The 23,906-nt window shown below is 36.2% G+C and overlaps 1 protein-coding gene across 1 annotated transcript; it reads right to left on the minus strand.

Moving 5' to 3' along the window:
* Positions 1-2,029: 2,029 nt before the first annotated feature.
* Positions 2,030-15,170, minus strand: LOC145126876 (disease resistance protein RML1A-like). Its single transcript, XM_079062160.1, has 9 exons — positions 14,638-15,170; positions 10,477-11,611; positions 9,737-10,060; positions 8,765-9,655; positions 8,057-8,675; positions 7,573-7,715; positions 3,130-3,374; positions 2,860-2,956; positions 2,030-2,341 (listed from the first exon to the last, which is right to left on the minus strand). The coding sequence occupies exons 1-9, from the start codon at positions 15,168-15,170 to the stop codon at positions 2,030-2,032; spliced, it is 4,299 nt and encodes a 1,432-aa protein (XP_078918286.1).
* Positions 15,171-23,906: the final 8,736 nt, after the last annotated feature.

Consider the following 23,906-nt stretch of genomic DNA (forward strand, 5'->3'; position numbering starts at 1 on the left):
CCTCTCATGTAGTGTAGAACTGATAAGGTCTGACTCCGAATCTCAGCTCCCGACTCAAATGCCTACAACCACCAAGTGACCAATTCCATCAAAACCCAAATATACCCAAAATACCCTTAGAGGTCAAACTTGGTCAACCATGGTTAAAGTCAAAGTCAACGGTCAAGGTCAACAGTCGATGTTGACCCAACTGGTTGAGTGCACTAATAAACTCGTCGAGTTCCTACCGTAATCCGAAGGTCGGAAAAATCCCAGCCAACACGCCAAGTTGGCTTGCAACTCGCAGAGTTTGCCCGAGCATAATACATTTAGTTGATTCTACGATTTCAGGGACTCCAAGACTCATATCCAACCTCAAATGCTATAAAAAAGGATAAAGTTTCCAACTTTATCCCTTTGCGCTACTCCAAGTTCTCAAAAACCCATCCACAAGGCTCGAAGATTCAAGGTCTTAACCAATAAGCAAAAATCCTTGGAATCTGGAACCCAACCTTTCAAGAAGAGATTCTAGCCTCAAAATCGACCCAAAGGTTGGTGCTTTATAGACATGCATGTCCAATGCATGTCTTGAACCCAAAATGGGCCAAAAGGGGAAATATGAGTTAAATTCCATGCATGGCATCAAAACATGACTAAATGCCAGATCCCAGCTACTACAAGGTCACCTTGACCTGGAGATTCATAAAGTTGCAAACTTTATGAGGTCCATCCATTGCAACATCCAATAATAAGGAGAAAAAGGGACAAAACTCAAGATCTAGCTACATAGAGGAATACAAATCGGATCTTGGACACTTACAAAGGTTCAGAATAGTGTCAAACTGAAGATGAGAGCTATGCTTGCTAGATCCTTGCTTCCTTCCTCCAACTTTCTTCTTCTTTTGCTCCAAAAAATACCACGCTAGATTACAATATGAGAGGGAAGGATGATTAGGGTTCACAAGGGCCGATATGAGGGTTTGGTGGCTGATAAAAGATCAGTCCTAGGGACTTAAGGGGATTATATAGGGTGCAAAACCCTAAAATTTAGGCGTAGGTATCGACGGGATCTACAAATTTCCTTTTGACCACATCAACTAATTCTCGACTAATTTTAAATTTAACACCCTAAGAAGATTACACTGATAACGACCATGTAAAATTCATAACTTTTACATACAAACTCTATTTTCGACTGTCTTTATATTATCGAGCTGGATTAATACCTTGCCCTTGGTAACACCACTTCCACCTTCATCCATTGCCTTCCCCTTTTTAACACCATTTCCTCCATCATCTTGTATCTTCCTCTTCTACACACCACTTCCACCTGCATCTTGACTCATCTTTCTTTTTACCTTTAATTTTAGGGGTCTTTTAACTGCATCACATGTTGACTTTTTGTGTCGTACCTTCTTACAAACACCACCGACAATCCTTTTTCCTGCCTTTGACACTCTGTGTGATCTACTGACCTCTATAATGTCCCTCTTCCTCTTAATAGTGGGTCTCCTTGACATTTTTCGTTTTTAGTGGTGGAAATGGTGGTATGTAGTCAGTTGGGGGCCACATTGCATTCCCATTCATGTTTCATATGGAGTACTTATAGGTGTTCATATATATGGTTGTACAATACAAAGGATCCACCAAGGCCTCTACATTCCTGTTTACATAACATATGACTGCTACTAAATGAACACAACCATATCCATTCAGTTGCCATACACTACATGTACATTTTTTTTTTCTAAATCAACACCATATGACTCTTCTAAGTTTCTCGTCTCAAAGGTATTCAATCCACTAGGCAGCACTTGCCAATATCGAAAACATACATACAGTTAGTATGGAAAACATCATTAATATATAATAATGTCACAAATTGAACAAACCTTTGGTGGATCTTCAATTCATTTATGGAAAGTCTTATGTTTGGACATACATCAAATCATCCCCATCCAATACCTTTTAATCTCAAACTACACATCCTCTGCATCACATAAAGTCTTATATCCTCCAGCATAGTGATAATGTGCTTCTTCCTTGCATCTTAGAGCACATTGTTAAAGCTCTCAGATAAGCCGTTCTCAACAACATCACTTCCCCTTCCTTGCTTAAAGAATTCTCTGGACCATGACTTTGGATTCCTTCCCATAAGATGCACATATGTAGCAGGGCTCAACATTTGAACCTCTTTCATCGCTGCATTGAAAAGAGGCTCAGTTGGTTCCTTACTTGCCTTCCAAAATAGTTTCTCATAATGGCCACCAGGATATTTCTTCTTGAAGTTGGACAAAACGTTCTTGGAACATTGCCTATGTTCTATGTCTGGGAATAACTCCTTCACTGCTTCAACTAACCCCTGTATTAACATGATATGGATAGTTAGAACATGATAATATTTAGTAATGCATAGTTCACACAACCTTACCTTATGTTGTCTGACATCAATGTCCTACCAAACATGGATTCAAGATGCAGGTCTTCTTTCAGATTTTCTAGAAACCATTTCCAGATGTCCTTATTTTCCATAGCTACCACAGCCCAAGCTATTGGGCATATATGATTGTTTCTATCCCTCCTAACATCACATAGGAGCTGACCACTACACATTCCTTTTAAAAAACAACCATCCAAGTTTATAATCCCTCTACATCCACTTCTCCAACCCTGCTTCAGTGCATAAAAACATATACATATCCTGCTAAAGTAGGTTTTCCCATCTGGCATAGAGTTTACAAACATCTTAATTGTTGACCCTAGATTAGACCTTCTAATCTCCTCACCATAGGACCACAACTTTTCATAATTTTCTACTATGGTACCTTCAACAAGAGAAACTTCATGTTGCTTTACTCTTCTACACTGTCACATACTAACCTCAATGCCAAATTTATTTTTCACTTCTTCTTTTAGCATCCTCACATTCAGTTTCTCATTTTCAAGAACTTCCCTTGTGAAATGACTACCAATCCATCTGTAATTAACTATTGACCCTAACTTAAAATTCTTGGCACAATAATGCTCATTAATAAGGGACTTTATTTGGAAAGACTGCTCATCACGCATCCATGAAGCCTAGAGCCTAAATGTTCATTCACCATCACAACACTTAACCAATAATCTTCTACTGTCATTTTTTCATAATACAGTTGAAACCCATTGGCTACAGCATAATTACAAAGCATGAATTTCAATTGTTTAGGATTGGTAAACCTCATACCTAGAATTGACAACTGCTTCTTCCAAGGTATTTCTTCATTGAACCTTGGTTGACCTTTCACATTTGGGACATTGTCATCTTCATCATCTTGTAGGCTTTCAACTTTTGTTGCATCCTCATTTGCATTTTCTTGACTGATGCCATCATATGTTACTCCTTCTATGTTGCTCTTCTATGGACTCATGAACTCAGTAAGAGTTAGGTCAACACCATTTCCATTTCCATTGACATGTTTGACATGACAGAACAATTGTCTTCAATGTCATTTTCCTTACTTACTCAATCACAGAATGGCTGCAGATGAGTACCAAAATGGTCCATGTACACAACAAGTTGTACTCCACACCTATAAACAATGTCTATAAACTCTTGATATTCAAGATCATTAGAAATTAATGTTAAACCTTCTGGTATTTCTAAATTCGACTGACAATAGTAAACTTTCTGACACTTCTCTTGTGTGAACCGTTCAAGAAAACCAATAACGTCCTTGTGAGTCATAGCAGCAAAATCGATATTGTCAAATACATGATGAATACTATCCGAGTAGCAAAAAGGTTTGTTGATGAGCACACATTGGAAATGAACTTTGATTGAGATGAATACAACCATCGACAAAAATTTTGGTGGAAAGTGGAAACAATGGTTTTTCTTGAAAGAGTTGAGCGGAAGTGGAGAAGGAAATAGCGAAAACCAGCTTATTTAAAAGATTTCAATTGAAAGGTAATACACGTGGTCATTTCATTTAATGACATGGCACCGTCATTTTGTGTAATGGCACCTAGTATACATTGTTATCCCGGTACCAAGTAAAATAAGGAGATTTTAAAATGGTCATATGTGACTTTATTACCATTTTGTAACAAAAAAAAACAATTGAGTGACCTTTTAAACCAAAAATGACAAGTTTAATGGGCTAATGTGACATTTGCCCTCATATTATGTGTTAAGTAAGTGTTATGAAATAGTTTATATGATACACTTGTTGTTGGAGATGGAATACTTGTGTTTATGGGTTATTCCTAGAATAAATTTACTTAGAAATCAAAGTACATCTCCAAAATTGAAAGTACATATATAAAATCAAATGTTTCCTAATATGGTTAAGATGCAGGATATCTCAATCAACCATTTCAAAATTGAAACTTGAACTTATATGGATAAATGATAAATTCCATGGTTATGTAACCTAATAATGATGTTTCACTCATAATCAAAGTCTCATTTGCAAATCATGCTTAAATTTGGGTTTATGGAACTTAATCACTTTAGTCAAGCTTAATGAGCTTTCATGGGAGTTTTCAGTGCAACGAAGAACATTGATTTCACTTAACTCTCCGCGTATTAGATTTGTGACTGCAATCATGAAGTTGTTTTGGCTATTTGGAAATCATTAGATTGTGTTATAGTGAGCTTAGGGGAACCAATTTGTGAAGTAAAAGTGCATTAATGGACATCGATTTACGTAGTTAAAATATTTTGGAATGGTTTCGATAGGCATTGAACCAATTTGGAGAATTAAGGATTGCTTGGAAAGGGTTGTTTCTCGTTTTTGTGCTGATCCAACCTGACTCAGTCGAGTCAATTACCAAGCTCGACTCAATAGAGTAATCATTTGAATGAAATTCATGTTTTGTCCATAACTCATCCATACGATATCAAAAGTTAAATGTACAATGATTTTTCTATACATTTTCTATATAAAGCAAACCCAGAGGAATACCCCAACCACGTGGTGTTAGGAAACGATTACACCCCACCCCTGTGCTTTGCAATGCCGACTCCACATTCCCATTTTCTTTGCCTCTTTCTAATCTCGGTTCTTGCTCCTCACATCTCATCCATCACAAACCACCCATGAAACCCTAGCTATCTCATCCATCATACAACACCCATGAAACCCTAGCTTCTCCATTGTCGTACTTGTCAGCAATATTCAACCAAATAAATGGGAGCCTTATCAGAATCGACAATATTACAAAGGTAAGATTCAGTTCCCCTTTGCTCTCAGTTTTGATTTCTCGAATTCCTTTATCCAACTTTTTGAGTGTTTGGTCAATTCAATTGAGGACTGCAAAGCTAACTGGAGTTCAATTCTGTATGCTTGACGTTTGCATAACAATCATCCCAATTTCTCTCCTATTAATCACTAAATTTTGGGGTTCAATTCACTATGCATGTAGACTTGGTTCCACATTTCCATCTCCATATACGCATCTTCTTCCTTTTAAGTTTATCAATTTTATATCTTATGCTTGAACCAAAAATATATATCTGCACGTTAGTTTCTTTTATTGGTTACGTGTAACATTAAAAAAAAAATATATCAGTATGATTCTAGATTACTTAGTTCTTCAACTACCTAACTAATTACTAACCCCAAAATTATTTGGTTGTTCAAGTTTATGTACTTAGAAGTTAATGAAAACCTCTAATAAAGTGGTATATGTGTTGTCTAATCCAAAATGCTTAGTATAGGATGACCAATCTGGAGCAATAACATTTCTAGATCAGACATGATTACATATTAGAAAAATGAGGCATTTGCATATGTGAAGTCAAGAATGGATAGTGAACAACCCTAGATGACATGCAACTCTTTATGTATTAAGATATGAACTTTCCATGCTTGAAAGTTACAGTTTGTTGTACCTTGTCATGCACAGTGGACATTTTTTTGTTGATTTTATATTTATACTTGAAACATGAAAAAGGTTTCAATAATTACCCTTTTTTATTTACACCAAAATGGTTGTAGTTTTCCATCACTGTATCAAAGGGACCTGTAAAACCTGTTTTTTGACTGGTATAGAATCTTTGGGTGGATGGGAAATGGTATTTATCATTTGATACATTTATTGGACTGTAACTGTACGTTTTTAAATCATTTTAAAAATATATATATTTTTAAAAATGATTTTTTAGTTTATAAAAATAAGTATACAATTTTAACTTAAAATCACAAAACAAAGCATATTGAACAACAGGATGTTACAACTTGCTAAGTTTGGGATTCAGAAATCAAGGGAGATCATACATTAATTGCTGTTGATCATACAAAAAGTTGAGGTCAGTTAGTGTATTCAATTAGTTTGTTCTGTGATTACTGTATTTATTCGTTGATTCTGTCACAGAAAGAAATGAAATATGCAATATAACCCTTGAAATATCAGACAAATAAAACCCATTCACTTTAAAATATAAAATATCACTATCCAAATAAAAGAGTTACTTCACTTCTAAGTGTCAAATATGTAATTTTCACTCTTCAAATTCAAACACATCACATGATTTTTTGTAATAAAGTTAAATTCTTTCATTCTTTGTTGCATGACACATGCTCCTCTAAAATCCACATTCACATGGCTTGTAGGCTCTTAAAACCAATAAGCCTGACATTTTATTCACACCAGGTTCAGTCAAATTACATATGGAGGAGGTACTAGTGCAAATTATTTTCAAAATTAATGATTATAGCAATGTACTTTGGATTTTACTCATTCTATCAACCTACTTTCAAAATCTTTCATGATGAGTTGACAATAACTCAGTTAGCCAAATTAAAAATTATTTAAAAATCCATCTCAGCAGATAAAGTGTGTTGCTATAATTGGTTCATGGCAATAAAACTGACAAGTAACCAAAGTAACAGGTGGAAAAACCCCTTGGTTAACGGTTTATTGTTCTATATATATATATATATATATATATATATATACTAGGTTAAATAAAAAAAAAATGGAAAGTACAATGCTATTAATGGATAGATATTTTTTTTTAAAATGCCTTAATAAGAACAAAGTTCAAGTACATTGTTATAATTGGTTATGTTTCTCAAAGTACAATGCTATAGTGGGCTTTCCATAAGTATTATCTCTAGCATTTGGCTATTTTTCACACCAACTAGGGAACAAAATTTAATCCATAAAGAAAATGAAAAACGATAATATATTTGATCGTGTGTCCCTTTTATTCATGTGATGAGATAAAGGTTTGTGTGTCAAAAATCATACCTCACATGCAAGACCAAATATGTCAGACTTCCTTTAAGATAAGGCTCTGAAATACACTTCTTCTTCTGATGAAAACAGATAAAAAGTAACATGTTAATTTTCTTTCACATTACATCTACTTGGACAAAGTAGTTGTATCTAGGCTTCTCAATCAGTAGCTGATAGACCCTTGTTGAATCTATCGTATATCCCAGACATTCTAACACTCACATTAACAGAAATACTTGATAATATTAAGATAATTCCCAGCTTTCGAGATCTGGGTATCTCCAAAAGAAAGAACAAAGTTCTATATCATAATTCTTAGCTGCTAAACAAAAACCTCAAGGAGAGTATAAATACTAACATAAAACAGACCTGGGACAAAGTTAGTGCTCCCAACATAACAAAACAGCAAATAACAGCCATAATACCAGAAAAGACCATTCTACCCCTGGCCAAAAAGATAACAGAAATGTCAGGGCTTATCGGTAGCATTGGTGTTTTAATCAATTTATCAACTGATCCAACAAAACAACTCATAATAGGCAGACTTATACATGGGTTGATCCAAAAAAAAAATCAAAAATGGAATTTCTATTGTTCATATATTACAGAAATAAACTATTATTTTAGTGTCAACAAAATTAATATTAAATGGGTAGATTTTGGTCGTGATCCATCTACATAAAATGGGTATCAATTTTTCTAAGTAAGTTGGGTAATGTTAGTTAATATTAGCTGTTGTTTAAACAATTTGTGAGGAAAGTGTATTTCCATTATGTATTTGGCACAAGAATCCTGAATAATGACTAAAACATAAGACACGACAAATTAACATTCAATAGAAAATGACATTTACCTTTATAGCAGGCATCGTCTCCAACCAATGGCCAATAATATGAAAATATTTTAATGCCAGGCAGCATAAACCGGGTATTGTTTAGGATGTATTCTCCGGTTGTTAACTGAAATCCAGAAAGATCTCCACCAATGATGTGATTCCATGACTTGTAATAACTCAATGCATCATCTTCTTCTTCCTCTCCATCACCATACACAAAACTAACCCCACACTCCATTATAAGTTGATTATGGAGATCTTTAACACTCGTAACAGTAATAGTAATCTGGTCACCAGCTTCCATCTCATTCACCCTAAACATCCAATGGCTTAAAAATGTCATAAACTCTCCACAGACGATGACTCTTTCAATGTGATGTTCGTACATCCAGGTGCGGTTCTTTGTTATATTACTAATTATGATCATTGGCACATAAATGAAGTCATCATATACAAATTCATGCCTCTTATTCAGAAATAGACGCGTCCTCACAAAGCAGAAATTCAATCCTCTGAACCTGTTGGGAGATGATGGGATGGTAAATGATATTGATGGTCCCATCCTTCTATCTGTAATCCAATTTGGCATCTCTTCACCTCCATAAATTGTGCTGAATATTCCAAATTCATAATACATCTGCCATTTACAACAAGCTTCATTAATCACCAAATTGATTATATATGCATAAATATTTACACAAAGACATATAGTTAACTAGAGCAAACCTGGATTTCAGGTTCCTCTAAAATATTAGTTCGCACACGCCTTTCGTTAAAGAAGTCTAGCTTAGTCCAACCCATACTACGTAATACCTTTTCCTCAATACCTTCCATTGATTGGATTTTGATCATGCCTTCAAATTCAAATGATGAAGGTGCTAATATACGCGGCAATATGAAGAACGGGAGCATGAACATTTCTGGATCAAATACAATTTTTCGTACGATAGGCTTACAATTAGAATAGAGGTTCAAATATGTCAGTGTATGTGGTGGATGCTCAACTGACGTAAGCATATTACAGTTTGTCATGCTAAGTATCTCAAGCCTAGGAAGGCTTCTCACACAATTGGGCAGGGAGACGATAGGATTGTAATCTAAATATAGTTCCTTTAACATGGATAGGTAACTAAAGTCCATGGGAAATGATTCAGTGGACAATTTATTATCTTCAAGTGACAAGCTTACTAAAGATCTGGGTAAAGAAAGGCCAAAGAACTTCGAGTCATTTGGTATGGCTGAGGAAGAGGTTTTTGTGTTTATACCAATGTTGTTAACCTTGATTATTTCCAGAGAATTCATATCCCTGTTCTCGATTCGAGATTCACCTAGATAACAACCATTTAGCAATAGTGTTTTAACTTTCTTTAGCATGCCTAAGCTTCTTGGAAAATTTTCAAGCTTGATGCAATAACTCAGATCAATGAGGTTAAGTTCAAAACATTGCTTAATTGATTCACAAACCTCGAGCAAACAGATGCAATTTCTAACTATTAACCTCTCAAGTGCGGGGAGTTCGTCAAAGCCACTCAGACTACGAAGTTTTTCACAGAAACTCAAATTAAGAATCTTTAGTGATCCAAGCAACCTCTTTTCTTTTAAGCATGATCCACTCAACTGCTTAAATGAAGATAAGTTAGAATAGTAGTTATTTTTATCAACTCAACGTGGAATAATAAAAAATGGAGATAAGTTAACCTTTTGTCTCTTCTGAAGTCGTTGTGGATTACTATAGCAAATGTCAAATGATTCAATATTGCTATATGACATGTCAAGAGCAAGCAGATTCTCCAATGGTAAGTCTAAAGGTATACACTTTAAAGGGAACCCATGCATACACAACCATCTTAATTCTTCTGGAAAATTCTCGTAAGATCCATTAATTTGCACATAGTTGAGTTGTAGTAGCAGCAGGTTATCCATGTTACTCAATGCATCTGTTTTCAGCTCAAATGATGCATGCAACTTCTCTTTCTTAAGCCTTTGCATGTCTAAGGCAAGGCCAAGAAGATTTCTGAAACCCTAAGACGAAACCAAATGCAAAACAAAATTTGAAATAGCAATATAGACAACAAAAAATACATGGAACATTCATACTACTTAGGGCTAAATGCATATTAAAATAGAAAAATACTTTAACTTATTTGTGTATTATAGCATCCTACTTTCATTATTTGAACTACAATGTACTTTTAGCTTATATTTTTGTAAGACATTGTATTTTGAAGATTATACCCAATTATAGTATCATATTTTCCATTTATTTTATTTCTTAGGATATTATAACCCAACTATACCAGTGAAAATTGTTTTATATTTGGATGACGTTGTTATAATTGGGATTTTTCAAAGTATAATGTGGTCATTAACAAATCAAGGGAAGTATAATGCTTTCTTGCATCTAACCCTACTACCACCAAATATACATGGTCTCTTACCTTTTTTTGTTTTAACGCTTTAAATATGTCGTCATGAAACCATAATCGACTTCGCTTCCATGGCTTATCAGGTGATTCTTCACGTACTATAAATCTTCCCATCTCTTGAAACAACTGATGCATCATCAACTTGTTATTCCGTCCGATACTAAGAAGGCATCTGTCAATGAGATTTGTGAGCCCGGATCTTGTGTCTATATCACATCCTTTTAATATTATTTCAGTAACATCTCTATCTGTTCCAACAAAAAAACAAGCAATATGCTTAAACAACTCCTTGTCATTTTTGAATGGCAAAGAATCAAAGCTCATTCTCAAAACATTACTTATAGGGGAACCATTTTCTTTCTTTAGCCTATCTATGTACCCCTCCCAATAAGCTACACCTCGATTATGTAGAGACCTGCCCAAAAGTTTAAGAGCCATTGGATGTCCTTCACAATACTTCACAAGCTTTTCTGATACCTCCCAATAACCTTCCTTGGGACCATTGGACGTGAATGCATGAAAACATAAAAGTTGCCATGATTCTATTTCATGTAAGCCTTGAAGAAAATGCTTTACATGCTTGGGTTTAGCATTCGATTTGAATAGTGCACAACTCTCTGTCAACCATGTGTCCCTTGTTGTTATTATAATTTTGCTTCCCGGATGAAGACCTTTCTTTCCGTTTCCGAGTAATGCATCCAATTGATCAAGGCTATCAATATCATCAAGAACTAGAAACACCTTTTTACAGGCTACTACATTCTCTATCATTGAGGTGTATATAGAAGCATCATGAACTTGAATCTGACGTGTTTTTGAAATGTCATCACAGACTTGTTTTTGTACATCAAGCAACCCGTTCAATTTTTCATCACATCTTCTACTGATATCTTCAATAAAGTTGCTTGCAATGAATTCATAAGAACGTAAACCATAGACATATTTCGCTAAAGATGTCTTCCCGATCCCACCCATACCCAAAATAGTGAGTATATCTGTCGTATGTGAGGATGCATCTTTCAACCATGAAGTGACGAATTCAATGGAATTGTACATCCCAATAAGTTGTGGTAAAGGATTCCTTGAGGATATACGTAATCTAGTGTAAATATCCTTAACAATTTCTTCAATAACCTCCGTCTCTTGCCTGAAATTTGATTTTAGTAAGAACCACAATCCAAATAACTAACAAACCCACTTTGGAGATTTAATATATCCAAAGACGCAATCAAAATTATATCATATTAAGCTATTATCTTTAGTTAAGCTTTTCACATCAAAACTATATCATGTCTATACTTCTAACCAAATTAGTATATGCTGTGCGAGGACCTTAAGATCATACTTTTAAAAGTAAATTACATAAATGGTCTCCGTGGTTTTCTAAAAGTTGCATTTCCATTCCAACTTTTGTTTTTCTAAGGATTTCATCTCTTTGTACTTTGATGCAAGGACCTTAAGATCATACTTTTTAAAGTAAATTACATAAATGGTCTCCGTGGTTTTCTAAAAGTTGCATTTCCATTCCAACTTTTGTTTTTCTAAGGATTTCATCTCTTTGTACTTTGATGCAGAAATGGAACATGACCAATATGAAATAACCTAAGTACCATTTTGTCTTATTTTTATTACTCTAAGTTATTTCAAATAAATCTAAAACAAAATTATATACCCACCCCGATGGTATGGTGAACTACTCTAGTTTTATTATAGATGCATATGGAAACAAATAGAAGAATTGAATTTGGTGAGTGGTAGCTAGCTATTAAAAAACAAAATCATCGAATTTAAATGACGGATAAAAATATCATAAAATGGAATCCAATCTAGGTAATGGGAATTGACTATGGGTCTCGACTGGAATTCATGAAGACATTAGCTAATTAGAGTATATTATAAATACGTAGATGTGAACAACATTAGAATAAAAACAAAAGGAAATTGTTGATTAAGATCGAACTCCGCTATGTGGGAATCAAATTAATCTTGTCTAAGATCTGCTATAAAATAAAATGCATAGCTAACGTGTCAAAACTATTATGACATATAATCTATCTACATGAATTAAATTTAGAGATCATATAATTTAATATTTAGATTTAACTTTAAGCATTTCTTTACTGAGTTTAAAGACATCGGAAATAGACCTATTGGATGATAATCAAGAAACTTATTGAAATGCATTAGGAAAAGCTAACATTAGGGTTGTCAATTGATGAAACGACATGACAAAAATACACGACATGTAACGAAATCGGGACGAAATCAAAATTTGAATTCCTGTTCGTGTCAAATTTGAAAAACACGATGTAAATCGATACGAAATTGACATGACTCGTTGTAACACTTGGTCAAGGTATAAAACAATTCTAGTTATTTTTCAAGAGTTTGGAATGGAACTCGACGAGTTGGGGAGCTCCAACTCGTCGTGTTGGAACTTTTCTGGCCACAGATTTTAAGTGGCCAACTCAACGAGTTGGCGCAAGAAGAGAAAACCCTAAATTTCGGGTGCTGCGCCCTTTATAAAGGACTTAACTTTGGTGGCTGGCCTCCCTACCAGCCTCTCTTGTCCATAGAAACCCTAGAGTCATATTACATCTTGCATCTTGAGTGTGGTGAGCTTAAAAGAGTGGTTTTTAGTGATTCTTGAAAAGATCTTAGAGGTGGGAAGCATCTAGCTTGAAGGAAGGGCTTTAGATCCAAATCTTCTTCAAGGGCAGCATCTTTGAGGTATAAAGTCGACAATTTGACATATAGTTATCTAGATCTCCTTACTTGAAGTTGAAGTTTGATTTTTGGGTCTTTGGTTGAGTTATCCAAGAAGAAAAGGATTTCAGGGGTTGATAGGGTATATCTGACCCCTTCATGACCTCTTGAAGCTTAAAGTTGCAAACTTTATTGGTCCCCATGTCCCATTCATGCAATATGTCCATTATGAAGTCAAAAATGAGCCTTACAGGTTATTTCTAGCATGCACGGACGTAAAGTTGGAAACTTTACGTGATTTGCCCACCTTGGGACATAAGATCTGTGTTTTGGAACATTAGAGTGAGAGTTTAACGGCTTAATGGGTCAAGACCCTCTTAAAAGGACCTAGGGTTTGGGTTTCTAGACATCATTTGAGGGATCTGAGGTTTGGAGTCTTTCGATTCAAAGGAAACGGCTTAATGCATTAAGAAGTTGGTTTTCTGTCCAACTCGACAAGTTCATGAGTGAACTCGACGAGTTGGTGGGACTTTTTGTGATCCGACCAGTCAACAAGGGAACTCAACGAGCTGATAACCAAACTCGACGAGTTGAGTCAACTCAGAATGTTGACCTTGACTTTGATTTTGACTAATGTTAACTCCTAGGGTTTGAAGTAAAAAGTTGAATCTAAGGAGTTGTTTATGTCTAGGGATTGAGTACAGCTGATACTCTGAGACAGGACATATTCAGCTGTTGTCAGCATTTGAGGTGAGTTTTCTCACCATACCAATGGGTCAAAGGCACCAAGGCCTGTCCATATTATTTAGCTATAATGATTATTTGTGGATGTTCTTTCTATGTGATATGTACTCATGTAAAGACAATAGGAGATTTGGAGTAAGACCTAGGAGGTTTCCATGGCATCTTTATTTGTTTGTTGTATGCATGACATATGTAGACTTATATGATTGTATGTATGGTATGTATAGGGAACTCACCAAGTATTAGCTTACAGTTTGTTGGTTGTTTCAGGCACTTCGGGATCTAAGGGCAAGGGCCGACATGATGGCGCAGCACGCACTTTCCAACGTTTTGTTATGAACACTCTGATCTTTTGAATAATTGAATCGATGTAATGGATTTTTGAAAAATACTTTGTGGTTGGAATTTACAATTAAGGAACATGGATTATTATTTAAATGAAAAAATTTATTTGAAAAAAATTGGGTTGTTACACTTGCTATGTGTTTGTCATGTTTGTCGTTTTATGTATGATTAAGTATGAATTAAATAAACCAATGATTCGTTTTCGTGTTAGTGAAAAACAAAATACGGCATCATGTCTTGTACTCTTCCTGTTACATAAAACTTTGTCGTGTCATGTCAGACAAAAATCAATTTCATAGTCCTAGCTAACATTGATGTTTCATGCATTAATCAAACAAAATTGAAGGACTATAAAGGTATCGGTAAGAAATTGGTTACCTGCCATTAACGTTCTTCCCTTTTAAATCAACAATTTCTGTAAGAGCTTTACTCCATTGGTTCATCTTTTGAGCCCAATTAGGCCTTTTAATTTCATCTATCTCCGCCTCCATCAATAGTCTATGCTTAGCCATTGCTTCTCCGAAGCTATTTTGTTGCTTCCTGACATTGGTGGGCTCAACATCATAGAAGATCGGAATAACAATATGGTTGGATGTCATACGTTGCTCAAGGATCAACACCAATTCATCAAGACACCATGTGGAAGTAGCATAATTCTTGGACAAAACAATAATTGAAGCCCTAGATGCTTTAATTGCACTCTCCAATTCTGGTTTCAGATTTTCCCCGGTTTCAATTTCTTCATCGTCCAAGAAAGTAGCAATATTGGAATCCATGAGAGCCTTATGAAGGTAAGCGGTGAAACTATTACGGGTATCAAGACCTCTGAAACTTAAAAATATGTCATATCTATGACCATGAGTTGATGAAGAAGATGAAAACACTTCTGAAACTTCTGAGAGAACAACCATTATGAGTTATGGGTTGATAAGCCTTCACCCTTCCCACAATTCTATGTATTTATTTCTCGTTTCTCCTAATATGTTGGTTTATCACAAGAAGCTCCAAAACTCAGTTTCCTCTGGACATCATCAGTAATGATTAATGAGTGTTGGTTTCAGCGTTCACCTCTTGTAGCTCACAGAAAGCAAGTGTTGCGTTCTTAAGCTCTTGAATCCCACGCTTTCCTCATTTGTAACTCAAGCTCCAGATCGAGTACATAATGTCCCTACAATCTAACATAATATCCAAATTATTAATACCTTTTGCAACATAAATCTCATCAAACAAGATACTCAAGAATAATACCTTATATTCTTCTACATACATACTTAAGTCTCATCAAACAATTTAAACCTCCATGATAAAACCTTTTATTCTTTATATAAAAGTTTGACATGATTGAAAAACCACTACACACACGCACACACATACATACATAAATACAAAAACCTCTATTTTGATATAGAATCACCATTACGTTGCCATGGGAGTTACTTAAAATTTGGTTACCCATGCATTGAATTGAACTGGTTAACTTGTTTTTTTGGTTAAGTTCCGGTGCAAGAAAATATCAAACCAATCGATTCAATTAACCTATAAGACATTTACTTTGATCCAGTTAACCAGAACCTGCCATAAACATCCCAATTAATTTCAAAATAAAATCCATCTACAGTTTCAGTAAAGTAATCCTCCAATAAATCAACACCAAATACCATCTTTATTACCTCCCATTGAAAGAATTGCAAAAGGCATAGCAGATATCAAGAAACACTTAATAGATATAAACACAAAAAAGAAAAAATGTTTTGACATGGTCGTTTATAAACCCCACACATTAGCAAAGAAAGGTTTTCAAAATTGAAATTATCTATCAGTAGATCTAGTATCAGCATACTGATGGGCTTGTTCTAAATGATATGTTTTTTTTATGAAATTAACAATCTTTCAAACTCTAGAGTAGATGAAATTTTGGAGGTAAATTCACTTCATACACAAGCTGACAAGCATACAGATATTCATTGTCAATATCGAGTTGTATCTTCTTTTTGGAAACAATGTGATGGCATTGCTTTTTACAGCCCCTGTAACATGATTTTGAGTTAACCAAATCCTACTTGTAATTCCAACATCCAAATGAAAAGGCTATCAAAGTGATGAACTCAAGCACACTAATCGCATCTTAAAGTAGATATTATCACTTGGATATGTAAGACAACTAACCACCCAATCACTGCAAGGAAATTTCAGCTAGGCCAGTTTTCCCTTTTGGGAATCTTATGAGCTGCTTAAATTGCAACTGTAGGCATATCAATGAATGCTTGATTATGTGTCAACTATCAAAGGTGATTAATGTGAACAGTTGTAGGTGTTAAATCTACAAAGAAATCCCTTATCAACTTTATACCTCAAAACAAAAACTTACCACAGCTTATTTACAATTTGGCTTCAACAGGTCAGCAAGTTTTGCACAAGGGGAACATTACCACACAATTTAAAATTGTCACAATTGAATATCTAAGCTTGTTCATAGCTTATCCTTTAGGACTCAGGAGCAGATAGCATCATACAATAAAAATTTACGTTTCTAAGTTGGATAACATAGAGGAATTAAGAAAGTAATATTGGAGGATTCAAGAAATTCTCAATGGGCACAAAGTTTTCTTCATCATTCTCGATTTTATTCAAGAACGTGTAGGACTATGTACTAGCCTAATTGAAATACAAAACTAAACAAGAGTAATTGAAATAACGGAACTTAATGAACAAACAACTGATTATGATGCCATTTATGATTTATGATTAATTAAGATTGTAAGAATGTGCTTTCATAGTCACCTGCCTACCGAACGACAACGAGACCTGAAGAGGCGAGTTAGAGGACGAACCAACGGCGACGAGACCTACAAGGACGACGAGTGAAAACTAGTGATCCAACGGTGGTAAGTTCGCAGGTAAATGGCGAGTCAACGGTAAGGAAGGGAGACGGTGACTGAGGACAAACGAAAATGTTGGAGTTAGTATTCTACGACGACCAATGAAATGATATTTTGACTCAATTACAAATTTGGTCCCTCTGGTTTTTATTGTTTTTGGAAATCACATATTTGGTCGACTTAAAAAAAGTGCTTTTAATATTTATATATATTTTTTATTTTTCTTTTTCTCATTTACAATTCTAAATAATACTGAAATGGACCATGTGGTTTACCCCGGCATGCAAGTATTGTCAAAGTTTTGGGAAATTGATATAGTTGGTCCTCATTGTTTCAAAATACATCAGGTTTGGTCCATTTGGTCATTACGTCAATAACTTTTCATTAACAATAGAGAAAATTACTATTTTACCTTGTGTTTTGTCTTATTAATATGCAAAATTTATGGACCATGTAAAATCTTGCTCAGCCCAAGACTTGGTCTCACACGTGCATGCCAAGGTGCTTTTTTTTATTTCCTAATTCCATCTATTTTCTGTTCTTCCTTTTTGTATAAATTGAGATGTATGCTCCTTGATTGAATAAGTAGAATACAATTACTTTTATGGTATCATAGCACCGACTCTTTCTTTCCCCCTTTTTCTTTTCTTTTTGTGACAACCCGAAACCTTTTCCGTCTCTGTATGCAATTTTGTTAATGATATTTTAGATTTTGTTAACTTTTCCGTCGAATTTTGGTTTAAATAAAATAATCTAGTTATATCTAATTAAATTATTTACGGGTCAAAACCAAAAAAAAAAAAAAAAAAAAAAATATCGTGCGGAAACCTGTAAAACTCGAAAATCAAACATTTCCGGTCCAAATTGGGATTACGACCGTAAACTAAGTTTACGGCCGTAAACTCGTTTACGGCCGCTTTCACCCTATAAATACGATGCCTCCGACTTCATTGGGACGTTTCTGGCCGCATTCTCTCCTCCTCTCTTTAAGGTTCTTCAACCGTAAACTCTCAAAGACGCTTTTAGACTCCGGGAAACATCGAAAAACACCTTTTGGAACACTTTGGGGCGTCTGAAATCATTCCTCGCATCAAAATCTGCATTCAAAACCTCGTTATCCGAGTTTACGGTCCGAGCTTCAAAGACCGTAAACTCAGTTCTTGAGTTTACGGCCGTAAACTCGACAATCTCCTGAAACCGTAAACTCGCGTTCAAAGGCCGTAAACTCATCTTCAAAAGCCGCAAACTCGTGTTCACGACCGTAAACTCCTGTTCACGGCCGTAAACACCCTTTTGGTGGTACTTTTGGCTGAAAACTCATTCCTTCGATTCAAGCAAGTCTCGGTAACATTCCTCGACCAAATTCAAGTGTTTTTCCGACACTTTATTTATCGAAATCACTAATTTAGATACATATACGTATTTATTTGATAATAGGATTTCGTTAAGTGTCGCGTGCAACAACTCGGGAACCTTTCTTTCAGTCAACAACTCCAAGCAACAACAGTGAGTTCATACCCCTACTTTTTCCGCATTTTTAACGTTTTCAGGGGGAATATAAGCTAAACAAAAATGTTTTTCTTTCAAGCTAAACATAAATGTTTTCAGAAATATACATGAAACTTATGCAAATTTCATACTTTATTTCCCTTTTGTACTATGTCGAGCATAAGGGACGTTTTCACAAAAATTGCGTAGTTTCACGGATACGCTATTCACCACGTTATTCATGCAAACTATAATCGGTATAGTTTGGGATTTCTCTAAAAACTTATCAAACATGGAAACTTTCTTTACTAAACATATGCACTGGAACAGAAACCGTTTACAGTTTCTATCATTACTTTATTATGATTTTCATAACTGTAATTTATCATTATACATGGTATACACTCGGATTTCCGTTATGGTAGAACACTACAACTTTACTTGTAAACTAGATTGTACGATGCTGTGAGGCGCTACTTCATTACTGTACCCTTAGGTGTACAGGGATAAATCCTACCACTGTATAACCAGAGTCTCCTAGAGGGAGAGCGTGAGGTTTGTGAATAGATCTATTCGGGACTGACAATCCCACATCTGGACTGTTAGCTACAGTTTGGCGGGCACGCCTGAGATGTACAAATGTCATTTAACATCAACGCCTGAAGAACGTTGGAAAGGTCACTAGTCATATCAAGCATGGTTATACGACTCACATTATGTATAAATCACCGATAGTTTACCAACCTGGTTTTCTTCAATAGTTTTATTTATACCAAATAGAACTAAACATACGGGTCGAGCCAGGGTTTTCAAAACCGAATCATTTATGTTACGGTTTTACATTTAAATACATAGACTTCGGAATTAGCTTTAGCTAGTCGCATGAAGTAGTATTTGCATAACTCTACGATTTTTCAGAAAAGAACATTCATGGTTGTATACGAAATCGATAACACTACGTTTTCACTAAAGAAAATATCGGATTTTCTTGAAACTACATAATCATTTCGGCTCGCGCATCAACAAGTTTTCATTACAAATTACTACTTATGAACTCACCAGCTTTATGCTTATATCTTTCAAACTGCTTGTATTCTCTGGAAATCAGTAAACAGGTACTTGCTGGATTTTCGAGGAACCGAAACATTTAGAGTTTTTAAGTTTTTATTTTGCAAACTACTGAATGTATTTCAAACTGAGTTTCAAACATATGTAAACATTTTTATTCAAATATTCACTGTAATGGTTGTGTTGCTATGATTGCTGTTATTCATTGGTTGTGATGCTATACATGATGTCCTCCGCCCCAGAATGTTTCCGCCAACGGTTTTGGGGTGTGACAGATTGGTATCAGAGCCCATGTTTATAGCGAACTAGTATACCGAATCTTACGTGGTATACAACTATAAACACTAAGGGGCCTAAGTGCTCTACTCTAAAAGTATACTTTCAAAATATAAAATATTTTTATAAAAGTATATGAGCATGCATACATAACAGGATTCGTGTCGCTAGTAGAACTGAACAAAAGTTTTTCGGATGCTCGAACGCTGCGGTTAAACCTGGGCGGTATGTAATCATGTCTAGGGTAAATATAGCCTGATCAACTATATTCAGTCGAGACATGACCAACATGTGTTTGGGGGTGACTGTGGTGCTACAGCAGGCCTAAAACTTACCAAAATCATTTCACATAAAATACTATAGGAGTATTTTCGCTAGAGCCAAACTTAGTATGCAGATTCACTCTAAGTATTGCTACATTTCCTTCCCTAAGCGATAACTTACTTGTGTTAGTAACCTTTCTATGATTATCGCTCGATAGAATACTTTCATTATCACGATGAGATACATTTTGTTCTTTTATATATCTCGAGGACTTACCATCCTCTTCTTCCTGGTTGTTTCTAGAACAAGATGCCTCCTCGACCAAGACCCATCAGAAGGAACGACGACACTCCGCCACCACCACCACCTCCTTAGTTCGACCCTGTCATGTTTCAGGCCGCAGTTAATGCCGCCGTAACTGCAGCAATGGCTCAAGTGAACGCTGGTGGAGCTGGAGGTGGAACCGACCCCCAGAGACAAGATGGAAGTCAGGGACATCAGAAAGAGTGTTCCGACAAGGACTTCATGACTACGAAACCCAAGTCCTTCGATGGAAATGGATGTGTCATCGCCCTGACTCGATGGTTCGAGAAGATCGAATCCATCTTCGAAATCTGCGTATGTTCCGAAGCAAACAAGGTGAAGTTCGCCGCCTGCACCTTCACCGACAGGGCCTTGACCTGGTGGAATGGTCGAGTCAAAACCCTAACCCTGCCAGTGGCTAATGCCATGGGTTGGGAAAGACCGAAGGAACTCATGCTCGCTGAGTACTTCCCGAGGGGCGAAGTGCAAAAGTTGGAGCACGAACTCTGGAACTTGAAGATGAAGGGTTCCGACATCGCCACCTACACTGCTAGATTCTGTGATCTGGCGCTTCTCTGTTTGGGAATGGTCACCCCGGAAAGCAAGAAAATCGAGAGGTACATCTGGGGACTGACGCAACCCACCACAGGAAATGTCTTGGCTGCCAGGCCAACTACGTTCGAAAGCGCCAAGGATCTGGCACAGACTCTGATCGATCATGGAATCGATCTGGATGAAGTGGCAGTTGTCCCCGAACCCTAAAAGGATAGCGGTGGAAAGAAGAAGAAGTCTGGAAACAAACGAAAGGGTCAGTCTTCGCAGGAGCCCTCCAAGAAACAACAAATAGTGGCAGTTCATGCTGTCACTGCTCCTGTTGCTGCTCCCACTGTTGTTCCAACCACTCAATCCCCTACCGGTGGTTATGCTGGGAAGCTACCTCTGTGCAACAAGTGTAACTTCCATCATCACGGACCTTGCCGTGAGTTGATCTGCAACAACTGTGGGAAGAAGGGTCACACAGTTCGGTACTGCAAGACACCGGCTCAACCAACCAACCAGGCTCCGGGAGCGGGTGCTGGGCAAACTTGCTATGGATGTGGAGAGGTTGGGCACTACAGGAGAAACTGCCCCAAGGCAACGACGGGTGGCAATACAGGGAGAGTTTTGGCTATGGGTCAGAATGAAGCAGTTGCTGATCCTACCGTTGTTTCGGGTACGTTCCTCCTTGACAACTCTTATGCATGCATTCTCTTCGATTATGGTGCGGAGAGGAGTTTTGTTGGTCATTCATTCAAACATCTAATCAAGTGTAAATCCCAACCTCTAACCGAAACATTTACCGTCGAGATGGCTAACGGAAAGAAGGAGAGCACTAACGATATATTCATAGGCTGCACTCTTACCCTAGACAATTATTCTTTTTCCATGACCTTATGTCGGTGTCCATCAAGAGCTTCGACGTCATTATCGGCATAGATTGGTTAAGCTCCAATCATGTTGATATTCTTTGTTTCGAGAAAGCTATCTGTCACACCCCGGAACCGAGCAACGGCGGAAAGCGTCCCGGGGTGGATGAAGTCATGTACAGTATCATAACAATGCATATCAGTAAAAACAAGCAACAACATCCATTACAATAAGATAATAATTGTATTACAAGCGTGTTCTAGTACAGTTTGTTAGACACCAAAATATAATCAAAATAAAGATTTGTCTTGTATGTGCTCCATCTTCTCCAAAGCTGCATCTGTACCTGTCTAGTGATGACCTGAGAATACAAGTTATTTTGAAAGAGTTTATCATCATAAAGCCGGTGAGTTCATAAGTTTTTAGTGTCATTGCTTGTATAAAAATGTTTTCAACAAGATAGTAAAACAACTTGTTTTGATGTTTGAAAAATAGGAATCCCTAGAAAACCCTATGTTTCCCAGTATGTGCGGTCTTCTACCAAGACCCGGTTATATGTAAGTTTGACCTTTGAAAATGTAAGAATTTTTCCAAGAATTTATCAGTATGAAAATATAGTTTAAACTTTGTTCAAGTAATGTGTTTGGGAAAAATACGTTTTACCCCCAACAGTATTGCTGCCGGCTAATGTAAGAAAATGCAGGCTCCAGGTGGTATTAAATGTACCATACACCTCGGGGAGTCTGGTTTGCCTTTAATTTTTAATGTATTAATTAAAGGTCCGAATGTGAAGTCGTATGTAACCATGCTGATTGACGATCGAATAACTAATGACCCTCCAGGTCCTGCATAGTATGGTGACATTCTGTCACCCCTAGGCCTAACCGGCTCGGACTGTAGCTAGCAGTCGGGATGTGGGAGTTTCTGTCCCGTATAGATCTATACACATAATGTCCGCTCTCCCTCCAGGAGACTCTGGTTACACTGTGATAGTACGATGGTGTGTCGTATCGAGAAATAGTATGTCACATTCTATTTTAGTATGTTCTCTTGTATAATGTATATAGTGTGTTCTCTTGTATAGGATGTAGTATTCTCTTTGTATAGTATTTAGTATCATCTTTGTATACTACTTAGCATGTATTAACTCATAATTGTACTGACTCTGGTGGATATCATAGTAATAGTAGTACCGAATAGTAAACCCTAACTATACCTATTATAGTTAGATAGTAATGTTGGTGGTATGCCTTTGATATATAAAGGCACTGAGCTGAAATGAAAAACCTTTATATCTTATACAAATATATGGGATATATAACTAATAATTCAACGATAGTCGGACTAATAACAAAATACCCTAAGCCCACAATCAAACAAGAACAGGAAATAAGGCGAGCCATTAGTCCTAAGCCCTTCAAGTCTTACTTATATAAATATATTGGTATAGATATGATTTTGAAATAAAAGAGGTTTAAAAGAGTGTGAAAATGGTTTTTATAACAGTAAATCATGAAAATAAGTTTGATAAACATTTAAAGCCGTTTCATTGGTAAAAGCAGTTAAAAGCATAGAAAATCCTTTTCGTTTCAAGTTATAAATCACAGGTGATTGATACTATAACTTGAATGGTTCAACTTGTATTCCCCCCATAAAAGCAGTGAAAAACAGTTTGAAAGATTAATTAAGGGGTATGAACTCACCTGTAGTGAGTGAAGTGAATGGAAGTGCTGAGTAGGATGCTAGGTGTCAAGTGAGGACTTGATCACACCCAAATGATCCTATGAACATGTAATGATACACAATTGTATCAAATTAGTTATTTTAATCACTATTAAGTAAGTAAAGACACTCTAATACATGAAAACACTTTGCTTCAAGTGTTATTAGTGCTAAGGGTTGCATCTAAGGAGTGTATGGCCTCACTATGGAGTTCACACTTCAAATGGTCACCCTACTATG

Source organism: Lactuca virosa, chromosome 1 (genome assembly GCF_052849685.1).
Source record: "Lactuca virosa cultivar CGN04683 chromosome 1, Lactuca_virosa_CGN04683_v6, whole genome shotgun sequence".
NCBI lineage: Eukaryota > Viridiplantae > Streptophyta > Magnoliopsida > Asterales > Asteraceae > Lactuca > Lactuca virosa.